General features: G+C 47.2%; 1 protein-coding gene across 4 annotated transcripts in view; it reads left to right on the top strand.

The window, feature by feature from the left end:
- The window catches only part of LOC138453040 (uridine-cytidine kinase-like 1), a 446,519-nt gene that overhangs the window by 236,243 nt on the left and 188,101 nt on the right, over positions 1 to 22,175 (top strand). For all 4 annotated transcript variants that reach the window (XM_069605485.1, XM_069605486.1, XM_069605487.1 and 1 more), the window contains exon 6: positions 14,680 to 14,869. In XM_069605485.1, coding sequence (XP_069461586.1) covers positions 14,680 to 14,869 — 190 coding nt within the window. The remainder of the gene's footprint in view (positions 1 to 14,679; positions 14,870 to 22,175) is intronic.

Below are 22,175 nucleotides of genomic sequence, written 5' to 3'. Positions count from 1 at the left end.
ACATTAAAGTTCTAAAACGAGCAGACAGCGAAAGCAAATTAGGTAAAAGTAACTGAACTTTGAGTCAAAGTGGTCCTGCGGTGGTCTGATAAAAGCGCCATGCATATTTGAAAGGCCTAGAAAGGGATCTGAGCCCTATTGAGGGAGAACTGAAGTACAGTAAACTTGGGGAAAGGAGCCCCCTTGCAAGTTTGTGTTGAACTGTGGCGTGAGAGGTCTGTGCCCGGCACAGGGGGACCTTCGTGAACCGTGTGCTGTAAGGTCTAAGCTCAGCAGAGAGGGTCCTTTGTGAACTTTACGTTGGAAATACAATTTTGGAAAGTCAAGAAAAAGACTTTAACATGGATGGCCAGGCGGGCCTCAATCCACGGTTTGGAACTGCCTAGAGTGTTAGAAACCGAGCCAGAGTGCGTCATCCTGCCTACAGGGACAGCCTTACTCCTTTCAATAAAGCTTTTATAAATTATATCTATTGTGTCAGTGTCCTACTTGTGATACCATGCCGCCCTACTCCATCCACATGGACCTTTGACTATGCCTGAGTAACTGAAATGACGACTCTGGCCCAAGGAGATGACTGAATCCCAGGACGTCACAGCAATTTTCCTGTTGCAATTTCCTGAGGGTGCTGCCAGTCATTTTAACATACGTTGGATTTTTCCAATATTAACCACCTGCCCCCAGCATTCATACAGCGAAGGGTTGGATTTACCCTAATTGCAAGTAGATTGGGGTCAGATGCCTCCTTATCTACGTCCACCTCCGCTCCATACGCTTCAGTGTTTCCTCATGAAGACTGATCATTTCCACAGTAGTCTCCGCCTTGCAGTGAATTCGACTAACATTCAGATTTGCAGTTTTTAAAGGTTCAAAGAAGTTGAAATCCTCAGATTCAAAAACACGAAACGAAAGAATCGACTTCAACAATTGCAAAAAAGCCGACCGTTTCAGCCAACTGTTTCTTGCTTTCTGATTCAGATGTTTTCTGATGAACGCCTTTGAGTCTGTTTCACTCATATGGGCGTTCAACAACGGTTTTTGTGGGTTCCGGCGTAGATTTATATTCAATTGAGCCATCACCGTTTTTATTCAAGTCAGGGCAACCTCTGCTGTGGGGCTGGCTCCCGATTTCTCATTATTCAGTTTCCAGCTAGTTAGGGTTCCATTTTCCTAGCCTGTCTTTTCTTCCTATGTGTTAGCTTCTTCCTTTGCTTTTTCATGTATGAGACAGATTTCCAGATAGGTTGAGTAGACTAGTCCTGTACATTCTTGCTGACCCTTTCCTTTTTGTGCCTTGCTGTACATCCTTGTTTGCGGGTAAGGATAATCTCCCAAGTTCCAGGGATATCGTCTTCATTGTCGTTGGAGCCATCCTTACCCCCTCCTTCTCATGGTTTCCAGCCAAGTTCCCTGTCATTTCCTGTTTTTTTTTTTTTTTAGGAGACTGACTTTGCGCATTTATAACCGCCGTCACATGGATCACAGCACAGCGAGGCATAAAGTTATACTTAAAATTAGGAATTGATGACAACTCCTTGTGTATTTAACCACAAAGTTTCAACAAAATATCAAGGATAAAGATTGCTGAACGTGTGTGATGAAGACGCGAGGACAGCCTAACAGGTGATGGATGATTGCACTGTAGCAAAGAAGATACAATATTCATGACAGTGGTCTGGCGCCGCAAGTGTGCTCCATCCAAGGTCTCTGTACGATATTCAACCAAGAAGTGGCAGAAACGGAAGTAAAAGATAAAGAATAAGAATTGGTGCGAATCGAAGTGGTCCAGCGAAGGTTTAAGCAAAACCAATTGCACAATTGAAAATCTTCGGTTTTTGATACAAAGGGGTCCGAATACGAACGAGCGGGATCCGTGGTCCGAGCCCGAATGAGGGAGACGAATCGTGAACATTGTGCTAAAGGGATCTGACCCCAAACAAGGGGGATCTATGGTTCGAGCCCGAATGATGGAGACCAATTGCGAACCTGTGAATGCGAAAATCCTGATAAGAAAGGAACTTTGGTGTTTGTTGGTTACATCCGGTCCTCTGCAAAAAGAGACTGTCATTGGGAGAGAGACTTTAGCAGAAGGCGCTGATACCTATGCTTTGAACCGTTTCCTCGTGGCCAAGATGCCAGCGTGTGTTTGAAGTTTAAACCTGCCACCTTATTCCGTGATGAAAACGTGGGGAAGGGAAGCCAACTGCTCAACTATCCTGACATATTATTTCTTGAACACTTTTCTTATGCCTACATTGTTTTCCCACACATTTTGTATTTAGAAGTAAGGATTGGCAATATGTTTATTAGTATAGGCCATTTTTATTTTGACAGAGACTGGACTAGGACTGCGTTATTATTTGATGGTTGTAGCATGCTCCCATTCTTAGATTTAGGATTAGAGGCGTTCAACCAACCCATTGAACTTCAATAAACAACTGTGATCATGTGTGTCTGTCTTCACTGTTTGATACCATGCCTTCCTTACAGTACCCATTGAGGTACATATGGCAAATGAGAATAGTTTTATGTTGGAGTCTGCCAGAACTTTTTTCCAAGTAATCTTCCAACGATGAGTTTTCCTCTTCTTCCTTTCTTTCAACTCTGCAATGGCCCTGTTGGGTAGGCTGCCATCGGATTTGTCACAAATGGCCAACCCTACTGAAGGTCCTCTGCCTGATATTTTAACCGAAATAAATCAAGTTTTATGCATTTTGGTTTCTCTCTGAGGGACTAAAGATGGAGACCAAGTCACACTCTGTCATGATGCAATCGCTCATTTAAATTTGAAAAAATGTATGTTCACGCTAATTTGAAGACTATATTTAATCAAAAATCTCAAATGCCGCCGGACAAAGATGCACACGATCAAAGTATTGTGGAAATTCCTGTGGTGCCCTTTATCGAGGCTGGGGGACGATCCTTTGCCAGCAAGAAGCTCCCTGCAATCGATTGAAGAACATTCAATCACCAGCTGTTTTGACACCGTTAATGCTGAGAACCGTGTTGCCATGGGGAGCATAACTGCTGTATGTACCCCTTGGCCCAACAATAGAGTATTTTACCAATTGACTGTTTAACATCTTATGCCCCTTTGCAAATGGGGGTTAATCAAAGTGAACCTCACGGCCCAGTGGCAACCAACATTTCACCAGCTGACTGTTTAACCTCTCATGAATCTATGCACATGGGAGGTCATTGAAGTGTAATAAGCATGGAATCTGAAAAGTCAAATAGAGTGGGACTTCCACCAGCTGTGGGTAAAAGTAAAGGCCACACTAGAAATGGTGGTAAACAAGTTAGAAAAATAAAAAAAAACATGGCATTTAATAGACTGAACAAGCAAGCAACCAAAAACCTTCTAAGCTGTTTTCTGAAGCAGAGTTTTACTTGTAATGCTCATGATGCAAGTGTATTTGAGATGGGAGAATTGAGCGAGGAAACGACTAGTATGGGGGTATTGAATGAGAGAGTGAATGATTGTGTCTTGTTGCCCCAGGCTAACATCAACTTGGCCACCAAGCCTATAAGGGAGACCCTCTGCTCCCTTGTTTCTGAATAGGTAATCTCCTGTGGTTTTACGCAGGTGTCTAATCTTATGCATGCTAAAGGTACACAGTCTCTTATTGCCTCAGCTTCCGGGGTCTCTAGTAATTTAAAATCAGTACAAATGCAACCAACAAACTTTATCTAAAAATGTTACTTACTGCACTAATGGCTATGGGAGCACCCATATAGCTGGTGCAAGTGAACCAGTTCAACTGAGAAATCTGTATTGCGACCTAATCTGGTGTTTGATACTGGTTTCAGTTTTTGCTCTAAAAACAAATGGGAGGACAAGAAGAGATCCTCAGAAACCCCAATTTAAGGTGTATAGTGTTCTCATGGGTGCAAAGGGTAGACACCCTGCAAAGGAAGCAATAGCTCAGCGTTACCCAAAAGATCAATTTTTATATCACGGGAGCAGGAACCTCCAAAGCTCCTTGGATCATCCGGGGATCATTCATTGGAGGATTATCTTAGGGTATGCTTGGAAAGTGTCATCTATGACAATAAACATATCAACTTGAATCATCCAAACACCCATAGGCTGTTGAATGCAGTCCCCTCCCTTCAGGTCTTACTTCTTCGATCACTTTAGAACTATCGTGTGGAGGTGGTCTTCAGATACAGAATGGTCCTAGAGCCGGTTATGTGTGAACTCGGCAGCTATTCAATCTTTCAGCTTTGATATTACACTCTATAGCGATATAGGTAATTCCAGGGCTGGAAGAGACAATAGTGATTAGGTGAATTCTCCACCAAGAGAGATCACGTATATGGTAACACCTGAACAAGGCCTCAATCGACCAGGGCATGTTTTCAAAAACAATGTGCCGTCTGGAGTACAAACAAGTGACTGACCATGGATCGCGTGTGCCCTGTATGGGAAACACTTTGGGTCGGCCTCTCATTGCCCCCAACAGCTCCCATGTAATGTAATTTCTGTCATGGAATACCTGGGGTCACATTCATCTTTTTACCAATCCTGCAGTGGATGAAGTCCAAACTAATCATCAACTTACAAGAAACCTGGTTAAGTGAGCCTGCCGTTATTGATGGTTATGAATGTAATTTCCAGCCTGCCAAAAAGTGTAATTCTGGAGGTTTGGTGATCCTTGTTAAATCTAGCTTTTATTCAATCATGGAGCGTGCAAATCATATGTTTGGCTTTATAGCAACTCACATTAGATCATAGTGAGTGATCCTAATCTCTAGGTCATAAACATATACTGGCAGCTAGGCTGTGGTAATTTAAATATCTTTTCTAATTTGGTTGCGTATAAAACTATCGAGTGACTTGGTAAATGGGAAAGTGCTTTGATTCTCCTGTCTGGGGATCTTAATGCTACATGTCTACCAGTGGAATCCACAATGGATTCAATTTTGAGTCTGATGGAAGGAGTATTTTGATTGGACTAAGCTATTGGCTGATTTGGTGATGTTGAACAGAGTAGTGACGGGATATACCTAGTCACTTTACCTGGTATAGTGCCTCTCACACATCTACACTAGACTATATTTTCGCTGACCCCTCTTTGTTCGAGAAATGTAAATCATTAACTGTACACCCCACCGATTACAGTGACCATTGCGCTTTGAATGCTGGCTTTGAATTGCTTAATCCTAATAGGCTTGAGTGTGACCAAATGGATACAGACCGCCGGGCTGAACATTTCTGGGAATCCACTTAGATGTAATCCCTCGACGGTGGGCTTTGTTAATTCATGCATCCTAGATTCTTTTCAACACTACCTCACCACATCAGTTAAACTACTGTTTTTCAGTTTACAACTTTGGAATCTGTGTTGTAGATCTAATAAATAGCTGCCTGTTTAGACCTGGTATTCGGGGGAGGGTGTTAAGGGGTGGGAACCATTCCCATCTATATGATGCAGAAGTGGCAGTAAAAGAAAAATATGAGCGCACAAGTAAGAATGATCCGGACAACACTATACATATCACTACATGCAAGAATAAAGTCTATGAATACAATGAAGCAATCATATAGGCTAATCCATTTCCGAGGAGTCATGGGTATCGCACTTCACCAATACATTTGCTTTTTCGGGTGAGGGTGACCCCTGTGATTGCTTGTAGCCGTCCCTGGTTGATACTAGTTGGAAGCTCCCTGTTATTACCGACTCAGTTGAGGTGATCATACTGTACTGGTTCTGTTCACAATTTAAGACTAGTAAAGTCAATGGTGACTTTACATGCCCTGGGAGACAGTAGTCAGTCCCATGGTATGGAGTCTATGTTTGGGGTTCACTATGACACCCCTGTGTTACTGCACTGAGGGTGCTGTGTAACACACATACCAAAAACACATGAAGCCCTATGGAGTAAAAGACCCCATAGCCCATAAAACACATTCACAGTCAAAGGACATTCTCAAATCATGCCTAAGAGTGGGAGAAAAAGAGTCTCACTCTTAGCAGGAGAAAAAAATAAACCCCAAAAATCCAGCAAAGCTGCTGGGAGACTCACTAGTGTAAGCGACTTCAATTCAACACTACAGCTAAGTCAATGCCTAGTCTGGGATACTGATGGAAGCCCTTATTGGTGTATTTTTATGTCCAGTTCATTTACTCTGGATGACAACCCTTATATAACACCCCTCTCTCAGAATCCCCCTGACCCCGCTGAGGAAAGAAGTAGGTTTGTTTTGCAAATTAAAAGGTTTATTTGAAAATGAAACTATATATATATATATATATCACACTTTTATAATAAATTAATGTTTGATGGCACCCTTGCGAAGATGATAGTGATCAACAATGGATAATGTTACAGTGGTACACTCTTTTTGATGGCTTAGAAGTGATAGAGAGGATAAAGTAGCTGAGAATGCTTTTATGGCTTCAAGGACAATGCAATGATGAATGAAAATGCAGTACAGAAAATAAACTTGATATGACTTCAACAAAAGAGAATGTAATCACTTTTCATTGACAATTCGCCCCCCCCCCCCCCTCTATGCAAGGTAAAGAGATGGGAGGGAAAGCACACAGTTCTCAGGAATGCAATAAAATATAATTCAGTTCCCCCCTAGCAAGCTTAGAGGAAAACAGGTAGGAGTTTTAAACACAGGCAATATACTTTGATGTGGTTGCAATTAAGTGAGAAATATTCGAAAAATGCTTTTAATTCCATATAGGAGGTTCAGGGTGAGTGAGAGAAACTTAAATTAATTCAGGATCACTTTAGCAATGCTCTAAGAATGATTGTCAGGTTGCACACGAATTTCAGCAAGGAAAGCAAGGACAAATATTTTTACACGTGGCTGAAATTAAGCAAAATGTCAAATCGCAGCAAATTTAGTCGCGTGCGTCGAGCGCAATTACGGAGGCACTATAAGGAGTACGAAGTCATTGGAAAGCTTAGAATCTTAGCTTTAAGATGGCAGTTTAAACTCGCTCCTAGCCCAAACGGTTCCGGAGATACGCCCGATTTAGTAAAGGTAGTTTTTCGGATTTGAAATTTTAAAGCTCAGAATGACAGATGACAGTTTTCAGTTTTAAAAATGACAGAATGACACGATTCTAGGAGGCAGTTCTAATAGGCTAAAATAGTTTGGATTAGATTATTTTAAACTAAGAGATTGGTTTTGGCATAGTCCTGACTGGGTACTCGCACTATAATTTTGGACAGGAATGCGACTTCGTCACCGATCGGGTCAGGATTGGCTGGACTTCTGCTAGCAGTTCTTCACAGCGATCTGGTCTCTGGTTCTCTCTGGTTCCGGATACAGCACTGCTTTCTGTGTTTAGAAAGTGGGTGGGTCTGCTCATTCTGCATGCCCAACCCTCTCAACTTATCATTGGCCAGTTCCTCCTCTCTCCCTTGATTGGGGGAACTGGGTTGTGAGTCAGAGTGATGAGGTAGGTTTATGGTCAGAGGATCCTCCCCTTGTCAAATTGCACACAAATCTATTTCTGATCCAAATACATGTGTATCTATGTACCATTTTTCTAATATTATAGGTCCAGTTAACATATTTTCTGTAGCACCAAACCATCCGATCCCTGTCTTTGTACAATGTTGTGTCTACTTATGACAGAATTCTCCCCTTTTCATCCAGATAACGACCTCTAAACCTTTCCAGATTTTACACAAATGTGCACCAGGGATATGGGTTTCAGATGATAGTGTCAGATTTTTAACATGCATACATTTGGAGTAACAACCTTTTTCCGCTACTATCCCCAAGAACATACCACAGGGTCCTAACACCTCTTAAAATGTGCACAGAAAAATCACAATGATGTTATTTATATAATTTTGACAAGTCCGCACTGTGAATTATCCATCTTTTTAAAATCATGCTCTGGCCCCAAAGGGGTGTGGTTTTCCAAAGCACATGGTGGAATTTCTGGTTTATCCACTTCCCCCAAGCTCAGCTGGCTCTCACAGACAGTGCCCCTCCCAGTATCTCCGAAGAGGAAGCCATTTTACGACCCCCCCCCAATATAACATTTGCCTGAGTCCAGGACAGGGCTTTGTTCAACTTCCTGCAGTCTGCAGGTACCACTCCCCTAATTCAATCAGAGAGGTGTCCCCTCCTTTTGGTGGGGGCAGCAGGATGCAGCCAGGCCTGGGAAGAGTTGTTGAGCCAGTTCAACTCCTGTCGGGGGTAGTTTTCAGGCAGAATTCAGCTAAATGTCACTTTAGTTCCCAGTTTTCTACATTCAAATCCAACTTACAATTTTTGCACATGCAGCTAGAATGCTGATTCTAAGTTCAAAACTATGACATTTAAACAATTGCAACCTATGTGACACTCACAAGTAGGTCACTCATTTATTCTAAACATTTCGATTTTAGTGGCTTTAAACCCAAATTCACTTAAGCTGCTGACATCCCCAGGTATTTATTATATATACATTAAATAATTACTTCCTTCAAGTCATTTCAGAATATAGTTTTACATTGTATCCACCTCTTAGCAAGTCTTTCCTTGGCCTGGTTTGGGTTAATTTGTTCAGTTTTACACAAAAGTCTGTTTTTTTTTTTAAAACGCCGGCTTTCTGATGGTGGTGAGCACCAGTATTGCATCCATTTTTGACATTAAGAAAATTAATTCCCCACAGTTCTGGGTTGCTTTTGGCAATCAGCATTGCCATTCCCAATGGTTTCAGGCTACTGTGTGTGTAGCCCAATGGTGGTTTTAGGCAGTGCCCTCCTGTGCTCACAACATAGGTAAAAATGGGTGGCAGCCTATTCATGTTTTCCCTGTGCACTCTCTGGGGAGTTCTGGCCATCATGATGTTTTCAATGCCAGTACTGCACAGTTTTATGGTAGGGCTTGGCTGCATGGGTAAAAACATCCCACACTAGGTTTGGGAAATTAGCCTTTACAGAGAATTCTCCCTAACAATGGCCTTATATTAAATTGTACCCAGAGTCAAGTCTGGATGGCCACCATGTATGATATGTATTTTCTTTCCTTTTTTTGGCGAGTATAGATCTCTTGGCCGCATTTGATTCAGGATTCCTGGCCGGCTTCAGAGATTGATAATGGGTCTCGAGGGCTCAAATGTGTAGATTCGTCTGAACCAACAAGGTCAACTCACGTTGTATACAGACCATCATAGGGGTAAGGCAGGGTTGCGTGTTAGCGCCCTGCCTTTTCAAACTATATATGTGCGACATGGTGGAATGCCTTCTCTCATCAGCTTTTGCCAGCCCAAAAATTGGAAATCTAAAGTTGATGTGGCTGGCATATGCCTATGATTTTTTTACTGTTCGACTGCACCCAGAGAGGCCTTTGGGGCCTGATCAACACCTTTACAGACTTTGCTCAGGCTCATAGCCTTATAGTGAATCCTTCATAGACTCGGGTGGTGCATGCATGTATTTATTTATTTAACTTATTCTTTATTCTTTTCTCTCCTCTGTTCTGCACTTATACTTCTCCCCCTTCCATGCACTTTCCCCCTTTTTCCCTTCTCCATACACTTGCGCATTCTTAATGTCACTAAGCCTAGTAAGATTGTTGTTTTATTTTTTTTTCTCCCTTGTTCCCCTCCCTTTGCTTGGTCGCGCTCTGAAATACTTGTGTACGAGCGCGATATAAATAAAATATCATATCGCATCATTGTGGAAGTGTGAAACCAAGTTTAGCTGAAATCTTGAAAAGGAGCGGATCGGCTTAGTAGACCATTTTACTTATTTGGGGGTTTTCATTCATAAGAAACCACATAAATCTTTTCCTAAAGATACATACAAACATCTTGACAAATACGGTAAATACACCATGCACCCAGTGCCAAGATATTTTTAGGGTAAGCTTGTCCCTAAAATACTGTATGGTATTGAATTGAAGGGAACTTGGGTTTTAGATGATTTATCTGTGTTAGAGGGTATATTGTGGAGGAATATCCTCCAAGTTTCAAGCCACCTGCCTATTTCAGCAATTGGGTATGAGCTTGGAATTAATTCCCTTAAAGTTGGGGCTTGTTGGAAATTCTTACGCCTCTATAGGAAAATTGCACATCTCATTGTTAAATCTTTGTTTGTCGACCTTAATACAATTCTGGAAACAAAGGGTGACGGATTCATTAATACCTTTTCATCATTCTGTACAGTGCAACTTATGACTGTTGGATCGACATCAATTTTGGTCTATAACCCATGTAAAGTAAAAAGCTTGCTCTACCAACTTGATTGGTCGAAAACTGTAGCCACTGTGCATTCCTACCGATCCTTAAACAATCTGAATGTGGATCATAAAAAGGTAGGAACTCTAGCTCATCATCTCGCCATATATCCTAATAGTCAAACATGAGGACATTTTTTGTATTTCCGCTGGAATCTCTATGGAACAAAAGAAATAATGATTCGGCATTGGGTTATTGGCCCCAGATCAAGAAGGTTGTCGATTCTGTAATGAACGGTATAAGGAAACCCTCAGACATCTAGTAACCACTTGTGCTGGATTTGAAGGGAAAAAGTGAAATTACTTAAGAAATATGATGATTTGATCTCTGCGTAGATGATAAAAATTGTGTGGGAATGTTTGTCAGGCAGAACCACTGCGACTGTTCTGGCTGTGACTGTTTTTTTGGCCTCCATTTTAATATAAGAGTTCCCATTAACTGCATAATGTATTTGAGTTTCAGGTAATGGTATTACTGATGATTATGGCTGCTTGTTTATTGTAAATTGGAATCTTGCACTTTACAGGTTGTCCTCAATCGTATATATTGCACTTTACTGCATTGGTAATACATTTTTAGATTGCACAGTGCATTTTATCGTTTATTGGTGCTATGTAATAATTTATGTATACCGAAGGGGACCCCGTGCTCTCTCTGAATGACGAAGTTTGCTTATTTGCACATTGGTTGGGTGCCCACTGTTTTCATGCTTGTATTTGGTCGAGTGCCTTTTTTGTATGTATGCACTTGATATGTCATGTCTACTTGTGTGAATTTGTATATTTCTTTTTAATCGTGAACTGGGTGGTCTAAATGTATTCACTTGATGTACGTCTTTTGTGTGTGCTGTTTTAATGATGTAAATGAATTTAAAGAATCTATCGTAAATTATTCTGTAGAATGTGTTAAAGGTTATTGTTTTTGTTAGGGAGAATTCTCTGTTTGGGCTGAATTTCCCTACCTAGTGAGTCCCCCAGCGGCTTTGCTGGATTTCTGGGGTTTCTTTTTTTCTCCTGCCAAGAGTGAGACTCTTTTACCCTCACTCTTGGACATGTTGAAGTGTGTTTTCTTGGTTAAACCTTGTGTTGAATGGGCTATGGGGTCTTTTACTCCATAGGGCCTCATGTATTTTTGTGATGTTGGTTACACAGCACCCTCTGTGCCGTGACCCAGGGGTGTCCTAGGGACTCCCCAACATAGACTCCATACCCTGGGACTGACTACTGTCTCCCAGGGCATGTAAAGTCACCAAAGACTTTGCTAGTTTTGAATCCTGAACAGAACCAGTACAAACCATCATATTGTGGACGTACTGGCTGGGGCAATTCGATTGCCCCAGGGTCTGTTAGTCGAGGGGGCACGTCTCCGTCCCCCCTGATCGAGTTTTGGCTGGTGGCAGTGGAAACTACTTTTTATATTCAACCGCGAATATTTCCCTATAGGATTTCCCATTGTTTTAGGCTAACACATTTAATTATTTATTTACGGTAGCCTTAAACATACCGCCGGTTTATATATTTATTATTATAACTCCGGTTGGGACTTTTTGCCAAAACTTGATTCTAAAATGGCGTTGGCGTTCGCCTCTGTAACTCTGACCCAAAGTGGAGCCCTTTGTTCCACTTTTGGCGGGCTTCTCCACAGAAGCCCTCCAAAGTGGTGCCACTCTGTCTGGGGTACTTAGGAGGGGTGGAGGGGGATTTAGGCACCCTGGACTGAGTTACCTTGGTAACTCAAGTCGCACTCCGTCCTGATTGGCCCAAGTGGTGAGCCGGCCGGCTCACCACTTAGCATGTTTGAGTGACAGCTAGGCTGGGTGAATGGGGGTTTGCTGCATAAAAGCAGGGCTTTGGGGACTGGAACTTCAGAAGTCGCCACAGGACCAAGAATCCGACGAGGGAAGAGCTGAGCCGACCTGCTTCGACGACACCACCCGGTGGAGCCCTGCTGAACCGTCTCACCACTTTTCCCGACGACCGAGGAGAACTCTTAACGGAGTGGCTCCTTCCCTTGACTGGTGGGGACAACCAGTTTTCACCTTCTTTTCGCTTCTCGAGGTATCTCGTGGCCGCCTTGCCCGTGCCAAGCACCCCGGCAACCGGAATACCACACTTTTACCCCTAACCGCGAAAGTCGGTACAACCCTTTAACCGGAGGACTCCGCGGCTGGTTTCTTCCCGGGCAGTGCAACGACCTTCTTCTTCTGCTCTTCAGCGAGAACTTCTTCTCCCCTGACCGGCGTCGAGCCTTGCTGCCACTGCCTGGAACAACTGCCATCGCTGGAGGATCCTTTCCGCTTAAGGTACCGTGTTCCGCCTGGCTTCCCTTGCCACCGACTGTACGGGGTAGATTTAGCCCCCGGCTTTCGAACCTGGGAGTGCCTGGGACACCCTGGCTAAACTTTCTAAGCCACTCTAAACTCTTTTTAACTCTTTGCAAGACTTTGAATCCCTAATAACAGTGTGATCTTGGGCACATTTTCGCTCCGGCTACTCTAAGAGTGGGCCCTGCCTAGTGACTTTTGCTCACCTGTGACTTTGTGCTTCTTTGAGCCTATTGCAAGTGTCCTGGATCTTAGAGTGGTGTGGTTAACCCATTTCTGTTTCTTTTTATCCCTTCCTTGAACCTACTAGAGTGTCATCTAACGTTAAGCGCTCACCTCTGTTTTAATTATGTGGTGTTAACTTAGAGTTGTCTAGATAGGAGTAAGGGTTGAAACTGCTTTCATTATAACTGTGTCTGAAGAGTTTTTACTATATTTTGCTAGAGTGATTTCAACTTATGTGTGTAATAAATAAATAACTATATACTTTTGAAACCAAGCTCTGGTCAGTGTTTGCTTGTGCTATTGTGTCTGAGTACATATGGTGTATACTTTACATACTGCCTAACTCTTCTTGAGGGGAGTCTGACTGCTCAGCCACAGCTACCAGGTAAATCTGGGTGGTGCGGACTGCTACCAAGTGGGTTTACTGCTATACCTGTAGTCTTAAATCTTTTGCAGTGTTCCCCAAGGGAACTGCACAGGTTTCTGCCTAACAGTTTTAACCATATAACAATAACCACAATAACACATGCAGTGAATATTGTGGAATTAGGAGGGGAATAACCTGAGGAAGTCTCCATGTCCTTGTAAGTTTACCTCCCCTATCAAGATGGAGGAAACAACTTTTTGTGCCCCCCACGCCCCCCAAAGCTTTCGGACTGCACCCCCATTCACTTCAATGCCTTTCACAGTTACAGAAATGCACGTTGTGTAATTGTTGCATTTTTTGATCATTGGGTTCGAAATAACTACATGCTGTAATTACGTTTGCCCACGTGATGAACTGGTAATGTGTACTGATCCCCCCCCGCTCCCCCCCCCCGCTCCCCCCCCCCCCACCCCCTGCTCTAGCAATGAACCTACTTCTATCCCTGCACTTCTAACCTCCGGGTTTTAGAGAAACCCCCAGCTCTGCTAGAGTAGATCATTCCCCTCCATTGCTTCAGTTCTTAGGGCCACTGCCTTCTCTGCAAGGGCCTCTTTTTCCTTTGCCCTTACTGGTTGCATAGTATTCCGGTGCTGTGGCCCCTGCACCATCAGACCTAGCACGTGGAGCCTACATTGCAAGGGTTCCCACATCTTAAAATCTTGTTTAGTATACAAAATGCACCTTTGCTTCCAAATGACATGCTTAATCTCCAAACAGAGAAACCAAAAGGCAAAAGCGAACCGCTGGCATCTTCTCGCTTTCTCTGCCTATCCCCGCCCACAAATGCAGTTCACACCCAATGCTTCTCTAGACACAGGTATTCAGAAGTGTGGAAGGTTGTCGAGGGTTGGTTTCCACATCCTAATCCCCCGTCCAGAGTTTGCGACCTATTGCTTTAGGAACAATGTTAAAGGTGGTTTTGAAACTCCTGTACATTGAAAGGGGGGGACGCCTGTCCTTCGTTGGCTTTAGCAGTAGGTTGATACAGAAATCCTGTGTCTAACAACTGGTTGGCCCTGTTGTTTTCTGACTCTCTTGGCAATCTTCTCAAAAGTGTTGTGTTTTAGCAGCAGCAGAATGACCAGGGCACTCCAAGCAAAAGACTTCCAGCTATGTCTCTGCACGTTTCAGAATGTCCCCACTATGCAAAGTGGCTTTCTCCCCACATCCCAGCACTGCTAAGGCATCTAAGAGTTGTTTAGTAGTGACGTTGAGCTGCAGAGGTAGGGGCCGTGGCGATTGTTCCCCTGGGTCTCCTTCCAGATCCCCAATCACCCCCCTGCCAGCCGCAAAATTACTATTAGAATTAAAATAGTGAAATGGTGTAGGTGCCCCATTGGCATCCCAGCTTCTCTTCAATACTGCTGCCATCCGATCTCCTATGTTTTTACTTTATCGTAATGAAATGTTTCTTAACAATGAATACATGAATGCTGGGGCTCAATTTACAAAAGCACATAAGATTATTAGAAGCAGCTGTGTTTTCTTGCGTTCCCTGCTAGCTCCTGGATATGAAGGTGTTTGTGGACACAGACTCTGACATCCGTCTTGTGCGCCGCCTGAAGAGGGACATCATGGAGCGAGGCCGGGACATTGTTGGAGTCATTAAACAGTACAACAAGTTTGTGAAGCCAGCCTTTGAGCAGTACATCGAGCCTACTGTGCAGGTGGCCGACATCGTTGTCCCCCGAGGTGAGCATGTCCTGCGAGGTGGGATTTTGCTAAATTGGGATTTACCAGTAGGAGAGAAGTGTGGGGCTAGAGGGGGGGATGGGAAGGGGGAAGGTGAGGGGAGGATTTTCCCTATAGAGGTGGGAGCAAAGCGGGCGCTATGATTAGCCGGTCCCTTCTGTTAATAAGCTGAAAGAGCTTACTTGAGAATAGCTCACACTTCATGGGACGTAGTATGTGGTCCACTGGACCTGGTCTTACTCTCCTTATCCCACACATCTAATCCCCCTATCAACCCTCCCCTTCCGGCCACTCCATCCTCTATTCCACGATCAATGTGTCCCGCCACCTCTCCCCCCCTCCCAATCCACTATTTACAAAGATGCATTGAAACCAGCCTCCTTGCCCCCCCCCTAGCCGCCGCCTCTCTTGCTCCCCTCAGAGCACCTTTTTGTAACATGCATTTTCTCATTTAACCCTGGCTCACTGCTCCCCCCCCTTGACCACCCCTATCACTCTCAAACCTTCACCCCTACATTCCCTTGTGCCCAGCCCAAGATCATCCCTCAGATCAGCTTCTTCAAAAATGATATGCCATCCCTTGAGTGGTATGAATACTGGACCCTGCCCCCTCAACCTCTTCCACTTGCCTGTAAGGATGTTCTCCCCTCCTTCACCACAGCTCTCAACTCGGTTCTGTGTTAAAATGTCCCCAGGAAAATGAAGTCATGTAAAAAAGTAGTCAGCAAAAAGTCGTTGTCAAAAATGTAGTCATTCAATACCTGCAATGCAAAGGGTGAACATGTTGCCAGTAATAAGGTCGCCCAAAAAGCCATTTTTAAATGCAGTGAAGTATATGGCTGTAACCCTAACAATTGCTCAAAACTCTAATAAATCAACCACAATCACTCTAACTCGGTGGTCTTCAAACATTTTAGGACTGCCCCCGCCCCCAAGCAAAATGTGGGCAGGCTGCCCCCCCCCTCCCCAAATGCCAAATGGACAAGAAGTCCAAATGGCTATGAACTACTTCCCAGTGTAGTCCCTGGTCTCTCCTACCTGCTTCCATCACAGTCTCTGGACTCCCTCATCCCACTTCTAGCCTAGTCCCTGTGCTCTCTCCACACCACCACAGACCCGCCGCTCTCCAACCTCTGCTCCCACCACTATCCCATGGCTCCCGCCCACCCTGCTCCCACCAGCACAGTACCAGGGCCAGTGGTGGCTGCTGAATTCTTTGAGTGGCGGGGCATAAATATTTTCACCAGATAGGCCATAGCAACCGTGCGCAGCGAGGGAGCCCAAACCAATCAAGTGGGGTTCAGGGGGGTTTTGCCCCTTGAATTTTTTAAAAATAGTGGGTTAAAATGTTGCATTGAAGAGCATACGCATACTTTATTTTAGAGCATACTAAAAAAAAAAAGAAAATGGGTAAAACGCCAAACGGTTTGCAATTGGCGGTGGGGGGGCACAGGGGGAAGGCGTGATCTTTTTTACTGGACGTCTGTGAGAGATACCATCCCTGTCCCCTGAGCCCCACAGCGCCCCACAGCGCCTCAGAAGGATTTTGGCAGGTGGGTAAGGGGATTGTGCAACAAAGGAATTTGTTTTAAATGGCTTTGTTGTACAACTCTCCTTCCCCCCTCTACCCTCCACTCGCCAAAATCGGCACAACGGACCAAAACACACACACACACACTCGCACAGCAATCATTCACTCATAACACAAGCATACACGCATCCATACATATATTTAGATTACATTTTTTTTCACATAAACGTACCTTCTGCAGGGGCCTGCGCGTGGTTGCTGAAACGCCCCGCTCCAGGCTGCTCCGTCCTTATGTGCAAGGAGGCGCAGGAACTCCCCCTCGCACATACATACATGCAGTGCCCAGCAAGCATTTCCAATGAGCCTTGCAAGGCTGGCGAAGCAAAACGCCCCCAGCCTTGCATGGCTCAGTGAACATGTGCGGCTGGGGAACTGAACTGTCAAAAGAAAGTGTTTGCCAGTTCAGCCAGCCCAGGTGCACTCCCTTAGCTGTAAAGTGTTTCACTGGGCTGGCTCCTCGGCTCCTCCATAATGGGTGAGCGGGCCACTGGGTGGACGCCCCCTCGCCCATTATGGATGAGCCGCCAGTCTCGGACTGGCCTATAGGGCAACAGGTCAATGCCCGTACCAAAAATGCTAGTGGGAGCCAGTCAAAATGGGCCGCTTTTTTGGCCAATGTGGGACAGTTTCATGAGTTACTTCACTTTGCAGCTAGTAGTTTAGACATTGTTGCTGAATAAATATTCTTTAAATATCACAATGTACTTATATTTTAACAAAGAACACCCTTTGAGCACTAATCAGTCTGTGGAATGAATATCCATTTGCAACTGCGGGCCACTTTTTCATTGGTGCCCGAGACAGTTTTATGATCTAGTCAGCCCATTTCCCCCAAGCTAAAAGAAAAAAAGTTTGATTTTTATTTTTTTACATTTCATGATGGGCTTCACTTGACTATAATTTTGTTGGCAACATTTTCAGTGGATACCCTCAACTCTGCCAAAGCATTCTTTTTCACCAATCTTATTAATGCCATGCGATCTCACCCACACAATGTCCTTCACCTTCTCCTCCCCATGCTTTCATCTCTTCCTCCCTCTATGCTAATGACTTTGCCCACGACTTCTAATAAAACATTGAAACATGTGATGCCCTCCCCACCCTGATATGCCAACCTCCCACTGAACGTTGTTTCCCTTTCCACAACCCGCTGCCCATCATTTGAAGCACCTCACCTTCATGCATATTCTCTCAAACCTCTTAATTTGTAACCCACTACAAAACTATCATCCACCCCTGAAATCCTGCTTGCCACGCAGATAGTAAAAGAGCTTTCGAGGGGATAGGGTCCGCTGACGTATTCCATATCTATGACCGTAATCACCACAGCTGTGCTGCTTCGGAAAATCTTCGGCGTCTGCGTCCTGCGTCGTCGACGTCGATACGCCGTCCTCTAGGACCTCCGACGGCCGACGTCACCGGATGTTATAAGTAGAACGCATGACGCCTGTAGCCTCAGTTCTGTTTTTTCCAGTAACGTGTTTGCTTCGGAGATCTCGGCGCGCCTTGACTCTTTGGAGTTTCTGTTCTTTCGGTTCTTCGAACCTGATTGTTTTGTGAAGTAAACTATTGGCCTCTTCTTCCACCCCGCGTCCGGGCTTCAAGAAGTGTGGGGACTGCCGGGTCCAAGATGTCGGTGACTGACTCGCATGACGCCTGCCTCTGGTGCCTCGGGGAGGCCCACAACACGGATGATTGTGTCGACTGCCAGTCGCTTACGTCCAAGGCCTTGCGGGAACGTAAGAAGCTGCTGTCGGTCGGTAAGGTGTCCAAGCCCCGGAAGGCGAGGTCCGCTGGGCTTTCGACGGACGATTCGAGGGTCGATTCTCCGCATCGTAGTCGTATGTCTAGGGGGTCACGGTCCCGGAGTGGGTGCCGCCACTCCTCTGCCTCTTCGAGGCACTCCCGGAAGCGCCGTCATTGGTCGCCTTCCCCGTCCTCATCCGAGGACTCCGCCCGTTGGCGGGTTTCTTATCCCACCAAGCGTTCCTCTCCAGAGGAATGGGCTTCCTTCGGGAAGAAAATGTTGGCGATTCTTGAATCGCAGGGCTCCGGTCCGTCCGCGCTTCCGAGAGGGGTCGGCCGTGCCCGTACTAGAGACACCGCTCGCACACGCCTTCGGGCTCGGGTGGACGGCACGATTTGCAGGAGAGGTACCGCTCGGACAAGGGGAATCGTTCTAGTCAGCCCCGTTCCAGGTCCCGGTCCTCGACGCCCTCGAGACCGCGTGATCCTGTGAAGTCTTTGAAGAAGACATCGACTCCTGTGGCGCCGAGGTCGTCGACGGACTGTCGAGGCCCGCCTGTGAGGAAGTCGTCGACGTCATTGACGCATAGGCTGTTGAGAGTCACGCTCGGGGATCCGGCCTCGAGGCCATCGATGCTGTCGGCGCCACGCTCGACGCCAATTCCGTCGACGCCTTTCGAGGCTGTGGTGTCGGAGGTACCCCGTGGCACTTTCCAGCCTATGAAGTATATTTCCGAGGTGGAAGAGGGTTCTGAAGATGGGTTGGTTCCTGACACGGTACCAGATGAGATTCTTTCTCCAGCATGGGGTCTGGCATGGATTCACATGCTCATGAATATTCCCCGTCGTCAGGCTGGAATCCTCGGTAAAGAAAAAACCAGTATCAGTTTTGTTTCTGATCTGTCTTTGGTAGTAGTAACCAATCACTGATCTCTGCGTCATACTGACCACAGCCAATGACTGCCCTCTACCTAAGCCCCGCCTCTGTTAGCCATCTTCAGATTTTTACTGCACGTTCATGTGTTGGGATCCTTGTGCTATTGCTCTCGAGCGTTAGTGCTATTTTTTTCACGTTTTTCTCAAAAACTTCGTTTTTTCGGTCAAAAGAGCCTCAAGCTCCACTGACTCTCCATCTGATCAACGGGGACCCGTGTCGGATTCGTCTACGCCCCTCAAGGGTGAAGATTTCGTCGAGCTACGCTTTTGGAGGACTCCAGAAGTTTCTCAGGCCCATCTCGGTCATGGCCCAAGAGAAGGGAAGCTCGACTCCCGGAAAGCTGTTCAGGGTCTGCCCTGGATGCTAGCTTCAGAATGTCTTTAAGGAGGACGAACACTCCTTTTGTCTTTACTGCCTACATGAGGACAAGACGCACGTGGAGAAGGACTGTGCGTTTTGCGGCAACATGTCGGAGCGGACCATGAAGGACCGCCATCAACGTCTCGCCAACTGGCTGGAAGTGAAGAGCCCGTCCGGCGAGAAGAAGAGAAAGAAATCCGAGCGGTCTTCTAAGACCTTTGAGGACGCCCCGGCGACAGGGGTCCAACACAAGGCCAAGCACTGCGAGTCCGCTGGCACCGGGAGCGCCGAACGATCGGGCTCTACGGGCGCCAGGCAGGGCGCACCCTCCCCGGCACCATCAACCACGAGCCAACGCTCTGGGTCGGGTAAGAGGAAGGCCGAGCACCCGGCGAAGCTCCTGGAGAGGCCCTGGTCGAGCTCGAAGGCCCCATCGGAGGGAGAGCGAGGCAGTGTCCCCCCCCACCCCTCAAGGAGAAGGCTGTGAGCGCACCTAAGGTGGTGAAAGCCTTAATCCATCCGGCTAAGGCCTCTATCGAGACAGTCGCGGCGGCCCTGGCTCAGCCTGTGGAGGCTACACCAGTGGTGGCGACCTCGGGGCCCAGAGTCTCCCTGCCGCCGCGGAGGGAGTCCTCTTTTATGTCCATCGACAGGACCCCCGTGAAACCTCCGACGAAGAGGAAAAAGGGGGGGCAGGAGGTCGTCGTGGATTCGGCCTCAACCTCTGAGGAAGAACTGATCGAGGTCTTAAGCCACGGCGTTGGCGTGGAAGAAGACCAGCCTGTCGGGAGGGATCCCGACGCAGGAGACAACGACATCGTCGAGGGTACCGACGGGGCCCCTGACCGCCCATCGGACTCCCCTCTGCCAGCGCCGCAAGACAACTCGGCGGCCATTTTGTTGGCTATACAGTCCTTATGCTCAGAGATAAGGACGAGAATGCCGTTACCAGTGGAGGAACCACTCCCGTCGGGGGACCCGGAACCAGGCCCTTCTGGCAGACCCCTCCTAAGAAAAGAAGGATTCACCCTCCACCTCCTTTTCAACCGTCGCGCCCCGTTCAGCCCTCCTCCCCGTCCACGACTCGAGGGGATGATACGGGACTGACACGGCCGCAACGGGTACGGACGACGAGGTGTACGACGAGGATCTTCCGTCGTCACCTCCCACCCGGGCTTCCTCGCCCGACGAGATTGGATCATTTCACTCCATGATCGCCAGGGCATCCAAGCTCTTCCAGCTCTGCCCTGAGGAGAAGAAGAAGGAAGGCTTCCTTTATCAGCGGCGCGAGGCCAAGAGGCAAGAGGAAGACGGTCCTTGCGGTACCTCTACTGGACGATATTTGGGATGAGGGCCTCGCCCTCCTCAAGAACCCATCCACGACGCCGGCTAGAAGACACCGGTACGAGAAGAAGTACCGGGTCCCGGACGCGGCCCCCTTGTGCCACCGGGCACAGCCTACCCCGGACTCCGTCGTCTCCGCGGCGGCCAGGAAGAAAGCGGGGGGGGGGGTGTGGCCTCCACGGCGAGGGAAAGAAATTGGACACGATGGGGCGCAGGGTCATCTCGTCTGCAGCCTTGGCTATCGTAGCCCGCTACGACAGGGAGCTGTGGTACAAACTGGCTCCCCTGCTAGACTTCCTACCGGACGACAAGAGGGCGGATGCCCTGGAGATCTTGCGGGAAGGTGAGGTGGCGTCGGACCTCGCCATCACTATTGCGACGGACATCGCCGACACTGGATTTTGCCAGTTGGGCAACGGCGTGTGCCTTAGGCGGCGTGGATGGCTCAAGGCTACTGACTTCCGTCAAGACGTACAGACCAGAGTCCTGGACATGCCGTTCGATGGGAACAACCTGTTTGGGAAAACAGTGGACGATTCCCTTCAAGCCATTAAAGCGGACGCGGAGACGGCCCGGGCTCTCGGGGTTCTCCAGCAATGGCGGCCGCCCTTTCGGAGCAGCGGAGGCAAGGGCGCCTCCAAAGGTTCCGGCGGCGGATTTTCCACCTACCGTCAAGCGGCCCGTTCGTCGTCTCAGGAAGCTTACAGGGGACTAGGCAAGTCAGGCGGACCCCGCCGTCGTCGCCAAGGAGGCCAAGGCGGCAAAGCCTCGTCTAAGCAGGATTGAACCGGCCGTGGGGTCGGGCCCCCATTGAAGCACCCCGGTGGGAGGCCGGCTGGCGAGCTTAGTCAGCGTGTGGGAGTCCATCTCCACCGACCGTTGGGTGCTGGACGCCCTAGCCCAGGGCCACGCGCTCGAGTTTCAAAGAAGGTGCCCGCGCGTCCCCCCTGTGGCCAGGAAAGAGCTTCACGTCCCTCAGCTTCTCCGGGAGGTAAAGGCAATGCTCAGGAAGGGCGCCATCGAACTCGTCCCAAAGAGGCTTCGGGGCTCCAGAGTTTACTCAAGATACTTCCTTGTGAAGAAGAAGACGGGAGGATGGCGCCCCATCCTAGACCTACGACGGCTGAACAAGTTCATCAAGGCACAGAAGTTCCGGATGGTCACCCTCCAGCACGTCCTGGGGCAGCTGGAGGAGGGCGACTTCCTGTCGTCGTTGGATTTGGAGGATGCCTACTTCCATATTCCCATCCTAAAGGGGCACCGAAAATTTCTCAGATTCGTGGTCCAAGGGCGTCACTATCAGTTCAGAGCCCTTCTCTTCGGTCTAC

This window comes from Ambystoma mexicanum, chromosome 4p, assembly GCF_040938575.1.
Source record: "Ambystoma mexicanum isolate Mex_15411 chromosome 4p, UKY_AmexF1_1, whole genome shotgun sequence".
Taxonomy (NCBI): domain Eukaryota; kingdom Metazoa; phylum Chordata; class Amphibia; order Caudata; family Ambystomatidae; genus Ambystoma; species Ambystoma mexicanum.
Note: the sequence above shows the minus strand (reverse complement) of the source record. Positions and strands in the feature narration are given on the sequence as shown.